The sequence below is a fragment of the Pygoscelis adeliae genome, unplaced genomic scaffold (assembly GCF_000699105.1).
Source record: "Pygoscelis adeliae isolate BGI_AS28 unplaced genomic scaffold, ASM69910v1 Scaffold127, whole genome shotgun sequence".
Lineage (NCBI taxonomy): Eukaryota > Metazoa > Chordata > Aves > Sphenisciformes > Spheniscidae > Pygoscelis > Pygoscelis adeliae.
The window spans coordinates 3,355,770-3,378,668 of NW_008825208.1; the positions used below are offsets into that span (position 1 = coordinate 3,355,770).

At 40.3% G+C, this 22,899-nt stretch overlaps 1 protein-coding gene across 1 annotated transcript in view; it reads left to right on the plus strand.

Moving 5' to 3' along the window:
• The first annotated feature begins 5,847 nt into the window (after positions 1 to 5,847).
• MOB3B (MOB kinase activator 3B) overlaps positions 5,848 to 22,899 on the plus strand; it is a 76,492-nt gene continuing 59,440 nt past the window's right edge. Inside the window, exon 1 of the mRNA XM_009328991.1 lies at positions 5,848 to 6,271. Coding sequence (XP_009327266.1) covers positions 5,854 to 6,271 — 418 coding nt within the window. The 5' untranslated portion in view covers positions 5,848 to 5,853. The remainder of the gene's footprint in view (positions 6,272 to 22,899) is intronic.

Here is a 22,899-nt window from a genome sequence, read left to right on the forward strand (position 1 = left end):
ACACAGAAACCATGGACAAAGGCTGCAGCAGGACATTGTTGTCCTTAATAGTGATGGTTCTACCTGAAAACTTTCACTGTAGAAGCCATGGAGAAGCTATCCAAGTCAGCACTTGGGAAACTGAAACATTTTTACACGTATCTGTGTATACTACTTCTAAGTCTTACAGTAATAATCAGATGCCATTAATTCTGGGAGCTTAGCCTTTATGGAACTTGCAAGATTGTTGAAGATAGGATGGAATGTAGGAAAAGATACACTGACCCCTCAGAACCTGGTTCTTGTGTTTGTGTATGCTGCTTTTAAGAGACATTTTCTCAGTAACCTAAATTTGCTCTGATCCTTTTTCCTTTCCATTTCAACTCTGGCACAACCATAAGGCAAATCTTAATCTCCTTGTGTGTAAGTAAGGGCAGGGTTTTTTGCCCATGAAGAATGTCTTCTCATATCATGAAGTTTTCACTATGAATACAAATAATCACACATTTGTTTTCCTTGTGATTTAAGGTAAAACTTAGCTGAACTGCACAAATTTGAGTATGTAAATAAGATACATGGAATATTATTGTTCCTACTCACTTGGCTGACTTTTACTTTGTAAATAGAAAAAGTGTTCTCAGATTTCAGGACAGGCCTTTCCTTACTGAATAATTCTTCGTACTTCAGTGTGTTAAACAGAGAACCTGTTCATTGTATGGTATAATACTGGCTCTCAAACAAGAGCCTGGAAGTAGCAAAAGTGTACATTTGCTCAATCAGAAGGGAGCATGGTATGTGTATGTGCCTCCATATAATATATTTACTGCCCCAGTTGTCTGATGTAGCTGTAGTAAAATGGCCCCTTGTATGGATAGTGAAGTATGAAGCCAAGCATGAGAAGTCTACAAAATGTTGGACCTTAACAGGATTTGGATCAAATGTGTGCTTTCCTACAGGCTTCAGCTGGCTTTGGATCAGACTATGCAAGTGCTCAAAATTGAGACTTATATTTTTGAAAGAAAAATGTAAAAATCAGCCAATGCAGAGTTGATTTTCAGACAGTGTCTTGCTGGATAGACAGCTTACTGTGTGGTGGATGCTGGAGAAATTGTGTCTCCTCACTTTGTTGATTAATAAAATGGGAATTATACCAGCTACCTTCCCAGCAGCCCTCTAAAGCTTGAGTAATGCTCACTAGAGTGCTGTGATGAAAAGTGTGTGTTTATAAACAGTGTGTCATTTAACATTCTTATTACCTGTGATTTAATAGAAAGACAAAATGATATAGTATGTTTTTAACTCAGCAGTGACTCAGACATGATGGTGATCACAGTGTGTGGTTTGTTGTGGGTGTTTTTTTAGTGGTATCTGCATGGGTAGGACTGGTTTATTATTTCCATATGTTGACTTGGTATACCTGATATTTAGACTGAGTTACTGTCTCTATATGTGCATGTTTCTACATAAGGCTGGGGACAACATTGATTACTGTGGTGCTGACACCATGGATGAAGCTTGCGAGGGTCTGGTTCTCTGTTCTGAGATCATCTCCAAATCGGCAGTTACCATCCTCAGTCATGGCTCTGCCAGCAAGGGAATTCACCCAACTGCATTATTCATGCCATGGAATAGTCCCTCAGGAAAAGCTGTTGGTGACTGTCGCACAACTTCAGAAATACGTGGTTCTGAAAAGAAAGAAGAGAAGCTGAAGTGTTGGAAGGAGTTATCTGTCTGAGCTGCCCATACCAGGACAGACATATATTGAGCGTCTAGTTCAGAAGAGTATCCAGAACACTGGCTCTGTATATCGTCAAACCAAACACTGTGACCCACAATGCTGTTCTTTATGCCCTGTTGTATAGTTAGGACCTGTCATAAAAGATCAGAAGCTGATTTCTATCGCCTTTGACATAGGTATAAGTCAGGAGCAGTTCTGCTGACATTACTGTGATATGACAGGAGACTGCAAAATATCTCTTAGCAATAGTCAAATTTAATTTTACGTGAAAGGAGGGTGGATGCTACTGTACCACAGATTTCAAGGAGTTATGATCCAGTCTAACCAATACCACAATGTTGTTCACAGTGTTTCATCTCTGAAGTAGCTCTCCCAAGACCAATTGAGATAACGAAACTGGGAGCGTTTCTCATTCTTGTCAGATGAAAATTGTCATTGAAGTTAAAGTGGTGGCTAGCAAGCCAAGTTACATTCTCAGTGCTTTAAAAATCAGAAGGTTTTTCTCACCATTTGTTGCTGAGGTTATCTGATGAGCTTTCCTTTTGCTAATGCTATGCGATTTTGAAGCAATAGCTTTGCTTTGTAAGTCCAACACTACAAAGTTTTAATTGACAGTATGTGATCTGGGATGGGATGACAAACCTCTCATCACTGATTGTTGATTCAAACACAGTGCCGCAACATGTTGGAAGTCTAATGGTGACTGAGTTCCTGCGATGGATTAGTGATTCAGTCCAAAGCAGAGGAGTGGCCATCCTACCATTAACTACTGCCACTTTATTGCCTAAGCAGTAAAGATGCTTTTAGAGCCCACAGACTCTGGCTAGAGCTTTCCCATTAGCTTCAGCCTCTGAAGGATCCAAACCTAAAGTGTCTGTGTTTAATCTCCACTGAAAATCAGGTGAGCCTGTTCTTTTGTCTCGTGTGAGTAAAGTGAAAGCTTCTTTGTTCCAGGGAAGTAATGGTGATGCTGTTTGTAACTGTTTAGAAAAGCCTAACCAAGCTGCTTGCTTGAGTGGGGGGAGTAAGGGAGGCTGTGTAACCTGCAGGAAAGCAGTCTGTTTCAGAAGTGAGGGGGTGAGTCTCAAAATTCTTGTTTATTTCTTCGTTCATTTCTGTTAGCTTTTGAGTGAAGATAGGGGTTAATTAGATAGCAAATACCCTCAGGAAGCAGGATGCAAAAAAATATTTTAGAGGGCTGATTCACCGCAGTATTTCTGTGAAATTCAGGTCATACACTTTTCTATTTTGTTTTCTTGCACGTGAAAATGCATGAGAAAGAAAGTCTATCCATCCCCTGGCTTTGCACAGCCTTCAGTCACATTTTAAGAGGGAGAAAATCAGCTCTTAGCAGAGCTAAGTCTCTAAGAGAAGTTCAACAGTGAGTTTGACTTCTACAGTCCAGCTTTGCAAAGATAGTATGTAGTTTTGTATTGTGTAAAAGTGATAGAAAGATGAAGGAGGAAGAGCCTTAGCTTTTTTATTGCAAGACGCTGAACAGAAGACTCTCTGGACAGGAGATATATAGGAAATTCTTGTTTGTTCTGATTCTGCCTTGGTGGGTTAAAGAGCAGTTTCATCTGGCTGTTATCTTTTGGATTAGTCTTTGGGTTGAATTTGACCATGATGTATGTGCTTCACAGACAATTTCAACATGTGACTCCTGGTACACAGAAGACTTGAGATAATGAGTTATTTGCTGAATTTTTTGGTTGCTTTTTCTCTGCATTAATTGGTTTTATGCAGACTTACTGAATGTATGGAGAGGAGTAGGAAAGAGTACGTATTTAATATGATAATTTATGTTTACCTATTCAGTAGAAAATAGCTTATAAAATATGGTGTCTTCTGTTTTTCTTGGAAAAGGTTTAACAGCAGTGACTACTGTGCTTCAAAATGTGTCTTTTGAAGATGAGTTTTATTTGCTGCTCAGCTTGTTGTTTTAAATAAAAACTCCTTGCATGTTCTGGTTAATATTTACAGGTGAGGAAGGGAGTCAAAGTGGCCACATAAAAGTGCCGGGTATATTAAAGTGGGAAAAAAGTCGTTACCTGAGCTGTAAAACTCTGGAGCTAACATTATTATTGCAAACTGGGACATTGGCTCCATGCCATCTCAAAGTGTGTCAGTCACAAGCTCAGTCTGTGCAGCACTACTGGCCTATTCTTTGAAAGACTTTTAAATAAACAGCTGACTGCCACAGAGCGTTTGAGAGCTGGAGGTTATGGGTCTTAGTAACAAACAACAAACTGTAGGGCAAAGTTGTCTCTTTAAAGTGCCTTCACTTCCTACCAATGACACTTAACTAAATTGTTCCAAGGCTAGTTTTGTTTAAAGTCTTCTTTCCCCAACCTTTGTCAGGTTTCAGGATCTCTGGGTTTGAACACTCGGATCTCTGTGTTTGAACATCACTCCAAAGGGCATGTCAGGTACGACAGTAGTCTCCCTGGAGTTCATCCCTGAACTTCTCGTATTTTGCTGGGACAGAAAGAATGACTGTTTATAAACTCATGATTGGAGTATCCCTCCATCATGCCATCAGCAAAAGGAAAAACAAGCACTTCTCTGCTGGTTTTGTTTAGCTGCTGCTTGCTGGCAATTTGGCTGGTTGCTAATCTTTCAGCTATTTGGGAGCGGATTTTTTATGGCAGTTACATTCTGTTGTGTAGGGATGGGGTCTAGCACACCAGATTTCTCTTTGCTTAGGTACGTGTTCTTTCTTGTGGTGCTTAAGAAAAAAGAAGCACCTTTTTCTCTTCCTCTCTGCCTCTCAGCAAAGCTTTGAGCAACTGTCTTCAGAAGAATTTAGTGCTTTCCACACACAGCCTAGTAAAATTTTCATGGACATGATTTCTGTTAAGGGAAACAGTGGAGCATACATAATCCCATGACAAGAATTTATTAGCCACTGATAGGGTAATATTTTTGTAGTGCTGTGCAAATGTAAAACATATTGTGTTATTTAATTTAAATAATGCGCAGCATGAAATGTTTACTCTCTGTCTTTAATCGTGAAACCTTCACTACTAAAACAAAAGTCTAATTGAAAGAACCCCTGTCTACCCTATCACCTACTATTACCTACATTTACTGATGATAATACTCTTCTGCACATGTATATATAAGAACAAGGCTCTAATGCAGTAATTTATGTTTTCAGTCAGTCTTGCTGTTAAAACCATTCTTTCTTGCCAGAGTAGGTTAGATGGAACAACACAAAGTCTATGCTCTTCCTTTTGTAAGAACGACAATGCCAGTATTCCCCTGTAGAGAAGACAAGTGGAGCTATAAAGGAAGTGGCAGCTTCACCGTTGCTTTCTTATCATTCTACACAATCCAATAGAAAATTAAGACCACTACTGAATTCCTGAAGATGGGTCAAGAAAAATAACAATCTCTGTACAGTTCTGTGGGAAACGGGAATTATTTCTGTGCAATACTGTAGGTTTTATGAGATTTGCAAAATTAAAAACAGAGAACAAATATGGAAAAATCTTGCTCGGGGATTTTTTTCCTACAGAGAAGAGCACTGAAGCTATGGCGAATGCTTAGAGGCACCATTGGTCACTTCAGGAGCTGTTAGATAAGACTGCCAATTTGTAACATAGTATTTTGTCTACTAAGTTTATACGTACATTATGTATGATATGCAGTCACTGGGGAAGATTATACAAGGTTTATTGAATTCCCATCTTTATGATAACTTAATAGCCTCTATTTAGGTAGATGTTTAAAAAGGACAGAGAAGTTAAATTACTTTAAAAAATGAGGCTTTTTTTCTTTTAAATGTTCATCAGGTTAGCTGTTGGCCAATTTTTAAGGCTAGCTTGTTATATATTTGCTTTTCAGCTCATAATTACTAGAAAATGATGGTAAAACAGTAACAAAGTGTGACAGGGCCAGCCTTGAGCTTAACACTAATGTATATTATTTCCATATCCTTAGGGACATGAAGCCTTTTGGAAAGGCTTTCAAGAGGAAGAGCTAGTAGACTGCTCTGAAGTTGATACAAGCTTCTCTGAGAAAAAGAACAGGGCCTGGAGGACCTGTGATAGGGAGCAACTGTTTTCAGATACCTGCACTAAATCTCAGCCGTGCTTTTCTGCCAGCTGCTGCAGAGCAGAAGATTAGCAGACATGTCCATAGCACTCAAGCAAGTCTTTAATAAAGATAAGACTTTCCGCCCAAAACGCAAGTTTGAACCTGGAACCCAGAGGTTTGAACTTCACAAACGAGCACAGGCCTCTCTGAACTCAGGCGTGGACTTGAAAGCGGCTGTGCAGTTGCCCAGCGGAGAAGACCAAAATGACTGGGTGGCTGTCCATGTTGTTGACTTCTTCAATAGGATCAACCTCATTTATGGAACTATCTGTGAGTTCTGCACAGAGAGGACCTGCCCAGTGATGTCTGGAGGCCCTAAGTACGAGTACCGGTGGCAGGACGATATGAAGTACAAGAAGCCCACAGCGTTGCCAGCACCCCAATATATGAATCTTCTCATGGACTGGATCGAGGTGCAAATCAACAATGAGGATATATTTCCTACGAGTGTAGGTAAGTGCGAGGAAGAAGTCCTAAAGCATAAACTGCCTTTCATTCTGTGTACTAAGCATGTTCTCTTCCCACCCTCATTTTTAGGGATTGTGAAATTCAAGCCTTTAAACAAGCAGGTGGGGAGGAGGAGGGTATCTTGCAGGAATAGTGTGAAATGTATGAAAAGTTAACTGTAGCTGCTAGATATGGGGTTTGTTAGCCTAAAATGTTTTCATTCTAGGCATTTGTCCCTGGTAAGCCTCTCAGGTTAATCACTAAGTGTGGTCAGCATTGCATTATTAGCTTGTTGAAAGCTAATCAAGTTTGCATTGCTTTGCACTTTGCCTGGCCAGTTAGGCAGATGCGGAATGGATGGAAAGCAAAGCCTAATTAGAGTGATATCCTCCCTTCGAAGTGTGTACAGCTGTGCGCAGTACAAGGCAGTGGAGAGTCAGGAATGCAGTGGACTCTGCCCTCCCACCCTTTCTTGACTTCCCATCCAAAACTGACAAATTGGGAAGTGAATTATTGTCCAAATTACTGTTTCTAAGACTATATATAACTAACAAGCTTTGCTATGGTTTAACCAGACAGCCCAGATGAGAGAGCTGTTAAAGGCAGCACAATTTTCCTTTTATAATACTATAGTTAGTTTTCCTGAAGAGTGGGGCAAGTAGGTGGAGGTATCTTTGCTGGAATAGTTCCCTCTGGATGAGGAGGACTTTGCAGAAGAGTGCATTGTGTAGTGTAGACAGCCTAAATCTTTAGCTGTGGCTGCAGGTAATAAAAAAAGACAGGATGTTATACCTTAGAGATGTCAGTATACTTATGTAATTTTTAGCAGTTTTAGTTAATGAGTCCTGATTCAGTTCTTGCAAGTGGGAAAGCTGGGAGCTTGCTGTAAGAAATGTGAGATGTTATATATAAGTACTTGGCCCAGTTGAGTAACAAACAAGAATGCTCTGTTAAAATTAGTTCAGCCTAATATTTTGCAGTTTATATGCAGCTAGGACCTGCGGCTAATTGGTAGACAATACATCAAGAGTTTGTGTCTATCAGTATTTCCTGACCTTTGAAATACCTTATTCTTGGCCTTGACAGCTATTTGTCTGGACAAACTTGTAGTTTGTTTCCCAGTTCCTATCACTTTTCTTTTCTGCACTAATAGGAAGAAAGAAGGCAGTAACTATAGCTTTTAATCTGGACTTTGCAGCACAGTAAGAAGAAGGAGGATTTCAAAGAAAGTACCATATATTTTATGTAGTGAAAAATGGGTTTGATTTCTCAAGCATTTGTTGTTTTATGTTTCTTTAGGGTGAATGATTTTTGGAATTGAAGGTGGGTTGAAGGTGCAGTGAAGTATGTGATTTCTGCTTCCATTGATATTTCTACAGGCTTTTTTTTATACCAAGTTTCCATCTTGGAGTATTCCAATACTACTCTGTGCTCTTGCAGTTTCCATATGCAGAATGTGGTCTGTCTGCAAGCATGGGGAGCAGATAGTACACTGGCATGCTGATGGGCTTTACTGAACGAACAAATAATCTGTAACACACAAGCTTTCAGCTCTAGATGCTCCCCCCTCATGTTTGTAGTAAGATATATCTGGAGGAACTTTGTCTTGAAGGCTTACCTATTTTAAGCCTAAGAATGAAATTAGTAAATATCCTCAATCTACTGTTTTTCTCCTCCCAGCAGCTCCTGCTGTTGTAGATCAAATCAAATCTGAAGAAACTGAGGAAGGGGAAAGACCTGTGGTCTCTAGAATGGGGCTGGACTCTTGATACAAGTCAGAACAGGAATGCTTGATGTGTGTGAAAAATCTTCGTCTCACTCTGAATTGACCCAAAGAAAGGGGAGAAGCCTGCTTGAGCCTTCATGGAGTGGCCATGCGCCATGGTTGTATTACATGTATTATATGACTGCGCCATGGTTGTATTACAGACCAAGATGACTGGACAGCCCCATAAAGAGATTTTGTAGATACCCTTTGGAGCATTATTCCATAGAGCAGCACTTGCATCCGTATTCCGCTCTCCCCTCCTCTTGAGCCTTTGTCACAGATACCATAGTAGCCATCTGCACACTTCTGATTATCTTCTTGATTCACCAATTTGTGGTATGAAACTGTTGGTAAAATTGCTTAGCAGGCCTTAGATCTTACAATTCAGAAACAGATGCACACTGCGTTGATTTTGGCATTCTGGGTACCTCTTCTCTCAGCAAGTCCTTACTTAGACACCCAAAATGGTCAAAGGGAATTTTGGGTCTGTTCCTGGGTAAATTACTTTTCTTTCAAGGGAATCTTTCTGATTTCTTTGTATATCAATCCCCTATCTGTAAAATGGAGATGATACTACCTGCCAGCCTGTCTGAGTACTGCTTGTAAAGCTGTTGAATGAAATGCAGTCACTCAGCATGTATATTGTTACACGTTTTGCTTTTCACAATTGATCAGAGAGAGAAGCTTTGTTATTGTGTTGGATACTGTTTGTTCCTACCTGTTCTGCAGCAGCCTTTGGTTAGATGTATCATAGGCTTGGTATTAATGCAAACCACTATTTTCGTTCAGAGGAATTAATGACGGTGAAAATGACAATTGTTCATTCTTCAAAGCAGTTGAAATAGATGTTGAAAGATTATATACTCAGATGTGAAAATGAAACAGGCTTAGGTATGTCCTTACTAATAGTACAACAATTTTAAAGCATTGAGTGGCTGTAACTTAAAGAGAATAATATATTGCTTTGAATCTTTGTAGCATATGGTCTGCGGAGAATTGTTCTGTAAAAAGTGTATGTCCAGCGGATGAGATTTGGGCTGACCTTTCCATTAGCAAATGAGTTTGGTGAAGAGATCCAGAGTGGGATTCGTAGGAGCTGTCCACAGAAACTTGAACACATTTTTCTCAGCTTAATCCTATTAAACTTGTCCTCTTTCATTCAACATATCTCTTGCAAACTATCTAAAAAGGGAGTTCAAGAACTGTGATTAAGCACAGCTTTCACTGAGGAGCTACTTTCAAGGAAAATCATTTTGGGATAGGGATAGCCGGGCTTGGTGGGCTTTTTTTTTGTGGTGGTGGTGTTCCTCTGTGCTTTAAAAAAAAAAAAACACAAATGCAGTTGAGTTATACATTGTTATGAATGTTATATTTAACCCTCCCGGTGTTTACATTGGCACGATGACCTCTGGCCACTTACCAGCCTCTGTACTTCCTGTGGTCTGGTGCTATTTCCCCTCTGCTTTCTCCAGTCATTCTGGTCTGTTCATTTGCTGGTAAAGACCCTGTTCCTCCAGCCATTCTCACTAAACTGGCTGGCAGGAGAAAAGGGAGCTGGTATAGGAATTGGAAGAGATGTCAAGACTTGTGTGCAGGTGACAAAACCAGGTGCTGAATATTAGGACCACTTCTTTGTATAGCAAAGCTTTAAGGACTGTCTTTGTAAAACAGCCTCACAGCCTGTAGAGAATTTTAGACATGAGTATGTCCTTGTTCTTATTTCCATTATTCTCAATTTCCTTTATCTGTTTTAAGTGGATTTAAGGCATGTAAGAGGCTGACAGCTCTGGAAACAAGTTCTGTATGTAACCACAGATACACTCTGACCTGTCTCAGCCCTCACTGAGTGGGAATTCAGAAACAGAACGGAGGAGAGTTCACTCTGTATGCCTGCTCAGGCCACTCTGATGAAGCTATCCATATTAGTCCCCAGCATGAATTTTTGTAGTGTGCTGGAGTTTTATTTAGCTTTAGGGTAAACTCTCTTTCTCCAGTAAATACTAGTTGCTCTTCCAGGCACCTAGTAGTCTCACTATTAAAACACTTTTCAAGGGATATATTTCCCAGGCTCATATGGACAACTTAAATACTCCATAGCCTCAGAAGTACCTTCCCCCCCCCCACTTTTTTTATTTCTGTGCTTTTTGGTAAACAGGCTGAAGAAATCATTTGGAGTGGGAAGCAGTTGATCCTTGGGACAGCTGCAGTTTTTGGTGAACTGCAATTGTCAGCTTTCATGGTATGTGTTTGGGCAGTGTCAAAAAAGGAGCTAAGAACGCAAGCAGCTCTCTACTGCTGTGCTCCCTTCAGGCCCTGATTCCCAAACAAGACAAATTCAGTTGCCTTAGGTTTTTTCTTCTCCTCATTGCAGCCTTAAATTGGGAGTAATTCTGTCTTGTTTGGATTTTCAGTGAATGGAATGGGTTTTTCTGTTGTAAGCGTCTCTGGGAAAGATATCCAGAAATTTAAGGCCACAGGGGATTATTTCATTTATTCTAATCTGACCTCCAGCATAACACAGGCCAGAGAACGTCACCACGTGATTTCTTCATCAGGTCCATAGTTTGAAATGAGAAGACAGTGAGAAGACAGAGTGTTCTGCTGAAATAAACAAGAACATGAACTTCTTTGACTTGACATAAAGAAAAACTTTTCCCAATGAGGACAATAAAGCACTTGAGAGGGGGCCCAGAGAGGTTGTGCTGTCTCCATCCTTTGGGGTTTTCAAGACCAGGCTGGACAAAGCCCTGAGCAACCTGATCTCATCTGATGGCTATATAAAGCAGAAAGCTGGGATGCAGACCTCCCAAAATCTGTGCCAGCCTGAACTATCCTGTGATTCTTAGTTCTAATTTCTGCGCTGACAGGCTGCTTCAAGAGCAAGAGCTAAATTGATTAGAAACCGATTAAGCAGTTTAAGAAGCTGCAATTTGGCATTTAATGGAAGTACAAAATCACTTTTAAGCTATGAGAGTTTTTGTAGAGGAGGATTTCAAAGGTTATTAAGTTACTGTAATCAAATAGCCTAGTTATGGCTGATCAAAATGAAAACATAGTTTTAAAGTGTTTAAAGCCTAGAACTTTGGCTGAAAAATTAATGTATCTTTAGAAATGCACTGCCTAGTCCATGCTTAACTAGTAAATTTTGGTAGCTGGTAGCTTCAGAGTTTTTGCACAGAGCATGTGTGTGACACTACTTCCAAAAGAGGAGCCCAATATGTCACCACAATGCATCTACAAAAGCAGACCAAGACTCCGGAGTACCCTTGTGGATGTGATTCAAAACAACCACTAAATAAAGAACTAAACTTTTTTTCAGTTGTTTCTTACTAATATTGTGGTAGGATTTTTCTGGTTTTCTAGCCAGTAATAATAGTTACCACTTGGGACACTTTTCTGCAGGGGCAGGGGAGCAGCTGACTGGTGGGTGTGAATAGAGACTCCTCAACTACTTTTACTGAGCGAAGGCCTCTTCACAATACAGCCTGTAGAAATGTGGGGAGAGTGTTTGATGTCATTGACTTTGTCATACAACTGTCCCTTTCTTATTGCTCTTCCAAAGTATGAGGAGGTGCCCGTGGTGTGGGCAAAGTGGCGTTTGCGGGCATTTGCTGTGTATACTTCTTCATTCTTTGCCACCATTGCAGTTGCAACATCTAGGAACTGCCATTGCTTCATGCACACTCGCCCTGCAATAAAAAAATATACAATCTCTACAGCTGGTTTCTTTCTTTTATTTTAAGACAAAGCTTTGCCAGGGGCTGAAGGGAGGGGTCAGATTGCTGGCTGTTAGCTGGTCATGCAATCACACCGTGGTGGATGCATATAGCTGTAGGCTACTAGCTGAAGACTGTTGTAAATTCCACAGTCCTTTCTGCTTGATCTTTACACCTGTCAGACCAATGCTGGATTTGGGCTAAAGAAGAATTTTGTTTTGTAATACTTAGTTTCTTTTCACTGTTGCTGCCCTTCCTTGGTCCCTCCTTCAGCACATGGATGTGCTTGCCAAGAGCTTTGAGTTAATCTCTTGTGTAAATGAAATAAAGAAAATTCTGCAAGACATAGACAATTGTATGGCTGTAGCTTTCCTCTAGTCATTAAATGTTGTGAATTCTGTGCATATATGTATGTTACAGCAGAGTTATAGCAGCAGCACAGCTGTCCTTTTAGAAAGTTTGGCATCTTGAAATATATGTGCCTGGAGAATGTCAGGTAGATATTTTACAACTCAATTATATGTCAGAGCTTCCTCCCTCTTTTTCCTGTTCCTGTGGTTCAGGATCTAACAGATGCTTCTATGTAAACTAAGCTAACAGATGAATCAACCCTCAAACCTAGTACACTTCAAGAGTACCATCAAAGAAGATTGATAAAAATTGTATTGGCCCCATCTGTATGGTGAGTGATGCAGTTTTACTAGACAGCTATCTATCTGGCCTTCTTAGCATTGCATTGCTTTCTTGCTGACTGATTGTACTTTGGAGCAATTTGATTCCCTATTTTTGTCTGGTATCTAAAATGCCTTGATTAGTCTAGGCATTCTGCTTACACAAGAACAGGGACTGACGCTTAGGAGTTGTCTTAGACAATCCTCAAGCCCATTCATTGTTGACTGACAGGTGACTGCTCCCAAAGCTATCCTCCCCAGCTGTCTTCCCCAGTGTACCCTCTTGATCTGATGCTAGATGTGTCATTTGAGGAACATACAGGTCTGCTTCCAGCTCAGACATATAAATTAACTCATTCTTCAGCCTAGTTCTGATAACAATAGAAAATATGTGCAATGGAAAGTAAGTGCAAATTCTTTAGCATAATCTGCTTTTCCATGAAAAGGATTTGGCACTGCTGATATGAATGAATGCTGCCTCACCTGGAGAATGCATATTTGAGGGCTGATGCCTCATATGCTAGGTTTTCTGTATTATGGCAATCATTAAGGGTTAAAAAGCACTTTTACTAACATGTAGAAAAGCAGGTCTCAGCAGATCTCTTCTTCCATTCTCCATGCTACAGAAACTTAAAAAAAAAAAAGGAATAAAAACTTAACTAGGGACATGGAAGGAGAGACATTGTTATTTAATGGTCTAATCATGGGGAGAGAGGGATGTGTTAGCTGGCTCTGCAAAGGCTGAAAGGTTTCAGGATCTCTGCTCACTCTGATACTGCTTTGGGAGAAAGAAAGAAGTATGGAACAACTGCAAGAATTGGTGACCCACCTGGGAACTGGAGTGATCTCTACTGTAGCTGCCAGGTCCCTTGTTCACGAGGAATTTAGCTCTCCAGCACATTGTGATTGCATACGCTGTGGGACATTACTTGAATTAGTCTCTCAGAGGATCTGCAGCTCCACAATCACGGCTTCTACCCTAACTGAACTTGTGACCTCTTTTTAGCCGCCTTCACAGCAGGGCTGATGTCTACAGTGTGTGAAGGCTATGGCACACTGGGGCTGAGCTTGTGCCCAACTCCAAAGTGTGGGAAATTTGATACCTTGAACATGCTTTGCCTTGGAAAGTGGGTTTGTGTGAACTGAGTAGTCTGCATTCCACAGTGTTGTGTGCATTCCTTTCCCTGATGAACAAGGAGAATAGCTCCTTATTTGAAACCTTATAAAACAGACTTTGTCTGATATGCTGCAAAGCAGAATATGTGTAGGAGTAGCATTGACAGATCATAATGACTTTGCTGGTTTGTTTTTTGGAACCTGGACAAAAAAAGACTCACAGATATCAACTTTCATAGTGGCTAATTTTTTCCTGGGTTTATTTTGCCAAATTTAAGTTGTTATTTAAGCTCAGAAATATTGTAGAAAATTCATGGTAGTCCCTACTCCCACAAAGTATTTTCATCCTTAAGATCAACCTTTTGAGGACAATGCTGGTACTTTTTGGGAATGTTTTATGCAGCCAAAGGAAGACACATATGTCTGTAGGGTCTTCAGCTGCCCCATTTTTGCCTGTGTTTATTTTGCCAAATTTAAGTTGTTATTTAAGCTCAGAAATATTGTAGAAAATTCATGGTAGTCCCTACTCCCACAAAGTATTTTCATCCTTAAGATCAACCTTTTGAGGACAATGCTGGTACTTTTTGGGAATGTTTTATGCAGCCAAAGGAAGACACATATGTCTGTAGGGTCTTCAGCTGCCCCAGACATGTGGTAACAATCATCAGAATAAAGTGTGGTCATAGAAGTATGAAAAGAAAATAATTTAGTCCTGTTTAAAGTACAATCTCAGTTTAACTTCACTGTGGAACAGCTGGAGTGCTACAGTAGTGTGGTTCTAAGGGAACTTCTGGAAAGCCTAAAGCAAGGGCAAGGTCTTTGCTTCAGCCAGAGGTATATGCACCAATACTGCCTTTAAGTTTGATCACCTTCTTTTAAATAGAATTTTGGCCTTCTAGATTCACATAGACTATTTAAATAGAGCAAAATTAGAAACCTTAACAGGAGAAAACTCGTTAGTTTCTTTTAAATTACATCCTCATGTCTTTTATAGATATTTTTTGGAGGAAAGTCAAATATGTATTGAAAAATACATGGTTAAAAACCCCTTAGGTTGATAAAAGCCATGTGTGAGCATTTGTATCAAAATAGTGTGGCCAGCAGGAGTAGGGAAGTGATCATGCCCCTGTACTTGGCACTGGTGAGGCCGCACCTCGAATACTGTGTTCAGTTTTGGGCCCCTCACTACAAGAAGGATGTTGAGATGTTGGAACATGGCCGGAGAAGGGCAACGAAGCTGGTGAAGGGTCTGGAGAACAAGTCTTATGAGGAGCGGCTGAGGGAACTGGGGTTGCTTAGCCTGGAGAAAAGGAGGCTGAGGGGAGACCTTATCGCTCTCTACAACTCCCTGAAAGGAGGTTGTAGCGAGGTGGGTGTAGGTCTCTTCTCCCAAGTAGCAAGTGATAGGACGAGGGGTAATGGCCTCAAGTTGTGCCAGGGAAGGTTTAAATTGGATATTAGGAAAAATTTCTTCACCGAAAGGGTTGTCAAGCATTGGAACAGGCTGCCCAGGGAAGTGGTTGAGTCACCATCCCTGGAGGTATTTAAAGGACATGTAGATGTGGTGCTTAGGGACATGGTTTAGTGGTGGACTTGGTGGTGTTGGGTTAATGGTTGGACTCGATGATCTTAAGGATCTTTTCCAACCTAAATGATTCTATGGTTCTTTACTCTTTAAAAACAAAAGCAAGAATGACATATTCAGATAATCTGAAACATTTGTAAGCACAGCATTCATCCTGATAATGCTGCAGAGAAAACCATCAAACTTTCTTATCAGTATTATTTATAATTGTGATTAAGTCACTTGTGTGCTTACCAATAAAGACAACTGTAGTAGTACATGTCTGTGCCTAGTTATGCAGAAGTTCTCTGCCTTGAGGAGCTTACATGCTTGGACAAACAAAAGTCAGCAAGAGATTGTGGGAAGAAAAATTATTCCCAGAGAAAAGCTGTTTAGCATGGCTTCTGCTAGAATTGATTTTTCTGCACCAGATTGGTTTGACTACTCTTCAGCTGAACACTCACTGGTAGTGCTGCACATGACATGACTAGCCCTTGTCTACATGGCTGCATCTTACGGTTTATCTTTTCTTCATGAGTGTGTTTGCATGTGTTTATATTGGAAAAGGCCATACCAAAAAAGTGAAAGCTGGGAATAATGATGATGGTTCTGGTAGTTTATTTCAGAGTCTCAGAGTGGCTTCTCTTTAACTTTGTGGTTGTTGGGTTCACTGTTTCTGTGGTATGTGGGCCACTGTAGTCCCTCACGCAGGGGATTGCCAATAGTCAGTGCCTTAGCTATTTAGTACATTGAAGAAAAAGATTTGAAATCTTGACTCTGATGTGAACTTGAAGAAGGTAGCTGTATTCCTTTTACTGTATTGATTCTTAAGGATGTTGAGAGGCCTGGTAGCTTAACAGATAGCAGGCATAAAGTAGGAAGGACAATAGTCTCTTTTTAATTTTTTCTTTTTTTTTTTTAAATGTAAGTTGGTGCAACCCTGAACACAAGTATATAAGGTTGCTTAGGAGGTAGAGGAGGAGAAAAAAGCAGAGGCCAGTCTTTGCACCATTAAGGACAACGTTCATTTTGTTAGAACAACTTTTCTACAGTACGCTCAAACCTCCTGCTTATTCACTGTCCCTTTGTTCTCAGCAGAGGGGACCAAGGCTTGTAGTTTCTGTTCCACAAGACTGTGTTAGAGTCATTCAGCCATTCATTAAAATGGAACACATTTAAGCTTGACTATCTTCTACATTCAGGAAAGGCTGAATTACTCTTGAAAGCAAGTTCAAATCATCATTGGCTCAGTAATGGAGTAGAGTTTGCTAGTATCTTTTGTCATAGCTACCAAGCTACCATCGCCACACAGGATTCACAGTTGGTGATCTCTATTTGGCTGAAGCAAGCCTAGCATTGGCCTAGCAGAAAAAAATGGAGATTAATAAAATAGGGATTGGATCTAAAGTTAATCTTTAAGTCATATGATCTTAACTTTTTTTTTTTAAACACTGGAGGGTACCTGCAAAAACTTTGGGTTTATGTGCAACTCAGTAGTTATTTATTAGACATCATAAATCAACCAGTTCACATTCAGTGATCTTAAAATTAATGGATCAAACCCTGTTTTATTACACAGGTGTAAATCTAGTATGATATGAATCAGTATGAATGCCAGTTATCAGAATTCCTCCGTGTTCAAGCCAATACAGGTATTTTGCTTAGTAGTCATACTTAGGGGTAATACAAAGCATCCCTCTTGTTTTTACTGGTACTTGCAGGTCATCAGGATCTTTGATCAGAACATGTATAACAAGGATGGGCCTTACTTTACCTTGTCTTACCATCATGTAATATACCTCATTGCTTTTTCTCTAGTTAAACCAGGCATGTGCTGCTGATGCCAGCTAGCATCCAACAGTGGTAAAGCAAGAAATACTCCATTAAATGGTTTGGGAGTGTACACATATATTAATTAGCGAAACTGCTGTAAAACATGTTTCTTCATTTTATGTTTCTGTAATGAGCAAGGCATTTTTAAATGGTTAATTATTTTCCTATCAAAAATAGGGTTTGAGTGTAGAATTGTTCATATTAGCCAGTTGTGCTGTAATGCTCCCAAAACACATTTTCTGCAATATCCTTGCTAATGGATACTTCAAACAGTAAGCAGCACAGTTGTTTTGAAGTGTATTTGTGTGTGTGTAGATCCACACTGAGTGGTAGGAAATAAAGAACTGAAAACACTTGTACAACAGAACAGAAATGGATACTTGTCAGCTTATGCCCCATGCTTTAATGGAGTGCACATGTGCTTTGATTCTATCACTGCCGATTGTTACGTGCTGGGGGACCGCCTGACTTCAGGAAAACTAAAACAAAAATTAAAAGCTTTGGTAGGTTGTTCCTCTCCATCCAGACCCATAGAAGACCCCATGCTTCTATGGGTCTATCCAAGCAGGGATAAAATGCTTTCATACACCTTTGTTAATGTCCTGGAGAAATCCAAGCAGAAGTCGCTAAGTACTGGCTGCTGGCCTTCCACAGCTGCAATGCAAACACTTCTATATGACCAACACAAGGCATGTCTGTAGGTGGTGAGTAAAGGTTTTTTTTTCCTTGATAATTGTGAGCTGTGTTTTTCAGTCCAGTGGTGCATGCAAGCTTGTCTGTCTATGTGGCTCACTTACTTGCTCCTGAAACAACTGTCCTGTGACTGTACATGTGACATGTACAACTTTACATGTTCATGGTTTTTAAGCACTGTAGAACTCCATCAAGTCTCCCATCTGCCCTCAAGATACCTCTACACAGCACTGTTACCCCTGCAAAAATCTACTTACTATTTGACTGTTGGAATTGCACAGATATACAACAGAAGCTGGAATTTCCTTGATGTTCTCTTTCATTCTTCTCTTAACATATGTAGCTGCTGGCATAATTGTTTGTCTTTTTTTCCCCATAAGCTGGGCGGTTTTGACTGGAACCCATCAGTCAATGCAGTCCAAGAACTGCTTGCAGTGAAACAGGAAACAAAATGTGCATCCTGCGTATGCCTTTCGGCATTTGAAGCCAAAAGATGAAGGCCAATCTCATCAATGTTGCTGTGACAGGACAAGCGCTTGTCCTGCAGAGAGATCCGATGAGTCACAGAAGTAATGTGGAATAGTTATCTTCACTCTTACCTTCTACCAGCTGTGTGGACAGAACTGCATAAGCCCTCTTAATTAAAGCAACAAACTTTCCTTCTCCTGCATTGATGGTCAATGTAGCTTCCGTGTGCCTAAGCAGTGCACTGTGAGATACCAGACAACTGTTGTTATGCTGTAACTCACATTAACGACAGGGTGCCCAGAGAAAGGCTCTGCAGCCTGACAGTCATTCTCAGGCTGAGTTGTAAGCTCTGTGTCACAGGGATGAACAACTCTTACAGTAAAAATTCTTTGGTTATACTAGACTGTGTGCCACAAAACTTACATGCGCGGCATATGGACTGTGGAAATATCAAATAATTTTCAGTGTCTGACACTGTTCATATGAGACCCAAAGTCTTGTGGTTACACATTCAACCGCAAAGAATTGTTTTGAAGTAGAGAAAACCAGAAAGCCAAGGTCTAAATTGTTCCATTTTCCCTGATGACTGACACAAGATGCTCTCCAGCAGATGATGCACCGCAGTAGTTGGTGCCTCCACATGCAAACGGATTTAGGAATTTCCTAAAACACAGATGTCTGTAGTATTTCATGAGTCTTCCTTTTCAAAAGTTTTGCTTTTCTTGGAAAATCCTCTGAGCCATGCTTAGAATCCTGGGAATAGGGAGTAAATGCAGGCCACGGTACCTGGTGGGTGACTGTTTTGTATGACTGAGCAGAAAAATCCAGTTACAGCAAATTCAAAGATTAGAAAAGACCTGACAAATACTCAGAGCATCTCACCAATACAGTATGGAGTGAAACAGGCTTTAATGACAGTGCTGACACAGAGGATATTTTTCTTCTTTCCATCTCACAGTGAGTCACATGTCTGAGGAACATCACATCAGGGGGGCTGCGCCCTTTCATATGCTTGAAAATATACAGTGGAAACTTGTATTTCCTCTCATAATGTGAATCAGTGGCACTTTGACTCATGAGAAACAAAAGGAAGGTTGCCGAGACCTCTGGAATCAGAGATGATCAAGAAGGGAATGATCAAAGTCTGTTAATAGTTGGAAGAGGAAAGAGAGGACAATGAACAGCTTGTCTTTGAAAGACAAAACTCTCATCTGGATATGGAAAAAAGTACCTTTTCTTTTAAGAAGCGGATGTTCAGCTGAACTGAGAAACATTATAGTTTACCAATAAATGTATACTGTCAACGTTAGCATGGTGAAATAATGGTAATTATTATTTATACAGCATCAGCTCTAATCAGCCTTAATAGAAAGAACTCAGCCCTCTAATAGACAAATCTCTAAAGCTTGAAGCTATAATACTCAGCAATGGAGACACTTCCAAACCACATGCTGGATGACATCAGACCTTTTAGAAAAGTGCCAGTGACTATTTGGGCTTTAAAACAATACATCTGTTTAGAATTTACGTGCTTTAAAATTAGTTGCATCTCATGGCTGCCTTTCTCTTGAGTTTTAGGGCTTGGGGTTGATATTTTTTTCAAAGATCTAATTGTTGAAGAGCCCTATAAAGCAAGGTAAATGTTACTATTTCATTTGTCAAACAAGAGACCAAAGCTCAGGTAACCAAGTAGTCTACGTAATGTATGAGTAGCTATTCAGCTAGGAAATTCTGAGTAGAAGTGATTTTTCTTGGATTACACAGTGGTTCATTGGTGGATCCAGAAACAGGTAGAGTCAGTGATTCCAAGAATACTTTTGATCTGTTCCTAAACCCCTAGCTTGGTGTATGCTTTTGGAGTAAAGGAAATGAAAACTGAAAGGCTTTAGAAAGACTCCAATCCCATGCATATTTCTAGCCCTTCAGGAGAATGCTTGACAGAGTTTCTGGAGGAATTAAAATTGCAGATCAAACAGGGAAAGGTTTTGCCTAGGTGTTTGTTTACTCAGGACCTACAAGATTACAGCCTTTTGAATGTTTTGTTCCAGATCCATGGCTTCTGAGCACACGGTTTGCAGAAGACAGGCTGTAAAGTTCAAAGCAAGGGTCCATCCAGCCCAATAGAGGATGTCCATGGGAGAAGAGTGTAAGAAAAGGGGAAGGTGCTATTTCCCAGCTTCCAGCAATCCACATGGTAGAGGTTTTCTCATAGGTGTCAGAACATCCTTTGATCCGGGGTGATTCTGGCAAGAATGAGGCTCTCACAAATGGCAGTCTCACTGTTTTATCTTCCTGCTGTCTCCCTGTTCTGCTCATTTCAGTTTTCTACTGGTTTGGGCTACATGGAGAATTTGTGCCCATAAATTTTCATGGTGAAGAAAAAAGCAGTTGGAAGGTTGGGGCCAAAGGTACATCCTTCTGTTCTCCTTTGAAGTGAAAATAAAGGGTCTAAAACTTTGTGCCTGTTTTGTCTTTCATTTACACCTGCAGTTCCTTTAAATACTTTATAAATTGTCTTTGGACAGGCATATTTTAAAACCTCTTTATGTCACAGTAGCTGTCACATCCAGACCCAAAATTTTTGAATAAAAATCAGTGCTCATTTTGGTGTTCAGGTTGTGTTGTAACTTGAGCTAGCTGATTACCAATTAACTAACAGTATGTATTTTTGCTGCAGAGATCACAAACATTTTTAAGGGTCCCAATGCACAGCAACAGGTGTCAATAAACTAAAAAAAAAACCAAACAGTGATTTAATTGCCTTCTGAGAAACCAACAGCAGCAAAAGAGAGAAAAAAAATCCACAACTGAAGCTTGTTGACACAAAGAAATCGGAGTTACTCACTTATGTGGACATTTGCCACCAGGGTTGTGATAAAGTTTTAGTTTTGCATAGTCCATGCCTCCTGCAGACAATTGGGTTGCAGGACACTGAGGACTTAATTTTGAAGCTGCAGCTGCTTGCACATGAGCTGAGAAGCTTTACAGTAAAGCAAGTGATGATGTAAATATTCAAGATGAAAAAATTGTCACGTGGAATGTAGCCTTCAGCAAAAATGAAGGATTTCCTTGTTATCTCTCCTGTCATCTGCCCAAGCTTATCCTAGCATGTCTCTTATTGTGAGGGCTCAGCTGTTAACACCCATAAAACTTCTTTTCATTCCATTTAAATTGTGTCCTTTTTTAACAGTTCCTCTTTAAATAAAATTTTAAGATCTTTCCATTCTCAGAGTAAATGCTGGTGACAATGACACCCACCTTGATTTTTTGAGCAGGCTTTTCTTTATGTGAGTTTTTATAGCGCTAATTTACAAAAGTTATGTTTGTTGTATCAGGATCTTGTTTTGTTGGTAGTGCAATTTCCCCTGACATTTTTTATCATCAGGTTGGGTTTTGTAAATATGGAGGGAACAGAGTCAGGCTCTGACAAATGTCATTGATTTCCAGTGAGATTTCAGAATCTAAAATCTGAATCTTTTATAAAACCTTTCTAAGGCAGACTGATTTTATATAGCATAAGTGGGACCATTAACCTAATAATTTCTGTCACTGGAAGTAGTTCAGAGTGTGTAGGCCAAAATAGAGAAATAGATAAAAAAGCCCAATTCTTTTCACCAGCTGCAGTCTGTATTCACTGCTTAGCCAAAGCTGTCCTAAATGTCTGGGAAAATTTCTCCAACAGGTGGGGATCCTCAGACATACACCAGTACCATTGTAGTGCACCAAACCCAGTTTTGGGGGGGATGTAGCATGGGACAACAAAACTGGATTTCTGCTTTGGCAGAGAGTTCTGTGTCAGACAGCTGCAGAGATCGTGCAAAAAATTAGAGCCACCTTCAGAAGCTATTTCATCTCTTGCTTTATACTGCAATCAAGCCCACAAAAGCTCACCTGAAATAGCAACAGCTAATGAACTGTACCTGCCTTTCAGCATCGTGGGGATGCATAGCTATGGAGGCCACACGTGCAGTTAGAGGTCTCGTTAAAGCAATGTTACTTCAGAGAATTCAGAGTCCCCATTTTTTATAATAGTTTGGCTTTTGGAGTCTTACATTTTCAAATTGAGCAACTCCTTTTCAGACTTAATACGTTACATATTGTGATAATGTAAACTGTCACCTGCTAAGTTTCTGGCCTCGGACTACTAAATAGACATTTACATACTTTTCCAGTGGTAACTAACTTTCACTCTTCTTTGAGCAATGAGAAAACAAACTGTCCAATGTCAGAGTCATATTCTGCCTTGACTGAGGTACACAGAAAGCTTGCTGAGCATGTACCTAAGTTATCTGCACCCCTGAATCTGTTCCCATTCTCCTCTCCTGCTCTTGCAGAAATAATTGCTCCCTGAACCTGTCAGGATGCCTATACTCAGTTCTGTTTGGTCTAGGACTGGTACCATAAGTTATTTTGTCAGAGTAGTCCTACAGCTATTGGAGTACAACTCCAGATGGGAGTTGTACAGTACAACTCCGGTACAACTCCACGTTGGCAGACGGGAACAAGCCTCCTTGCCTCCTAATGTGGTCATGTTTAAATAATTCCCTAGCAGCTCCAGTGTAAAGGTGTTCCTTAAAGACCATGAGTGCAGCATGGTAAGACAGCACTCTGGCCCTGATCCTGGCACTTGGAGCTGTACTGGACAGAATTACAGAATCACAGAATAATTTAGGCTGGAAGAGACCTCTTGAGATCTTCTAGTCCAACCTCCCTGCTCAAAGCAGTGTCATGTAGAGCAGGTTGTCCAGTCCACGGATGGAGTTTCCGCAACCTTGCTGGGCAACCTGTTGCAGTGTTTGACCACC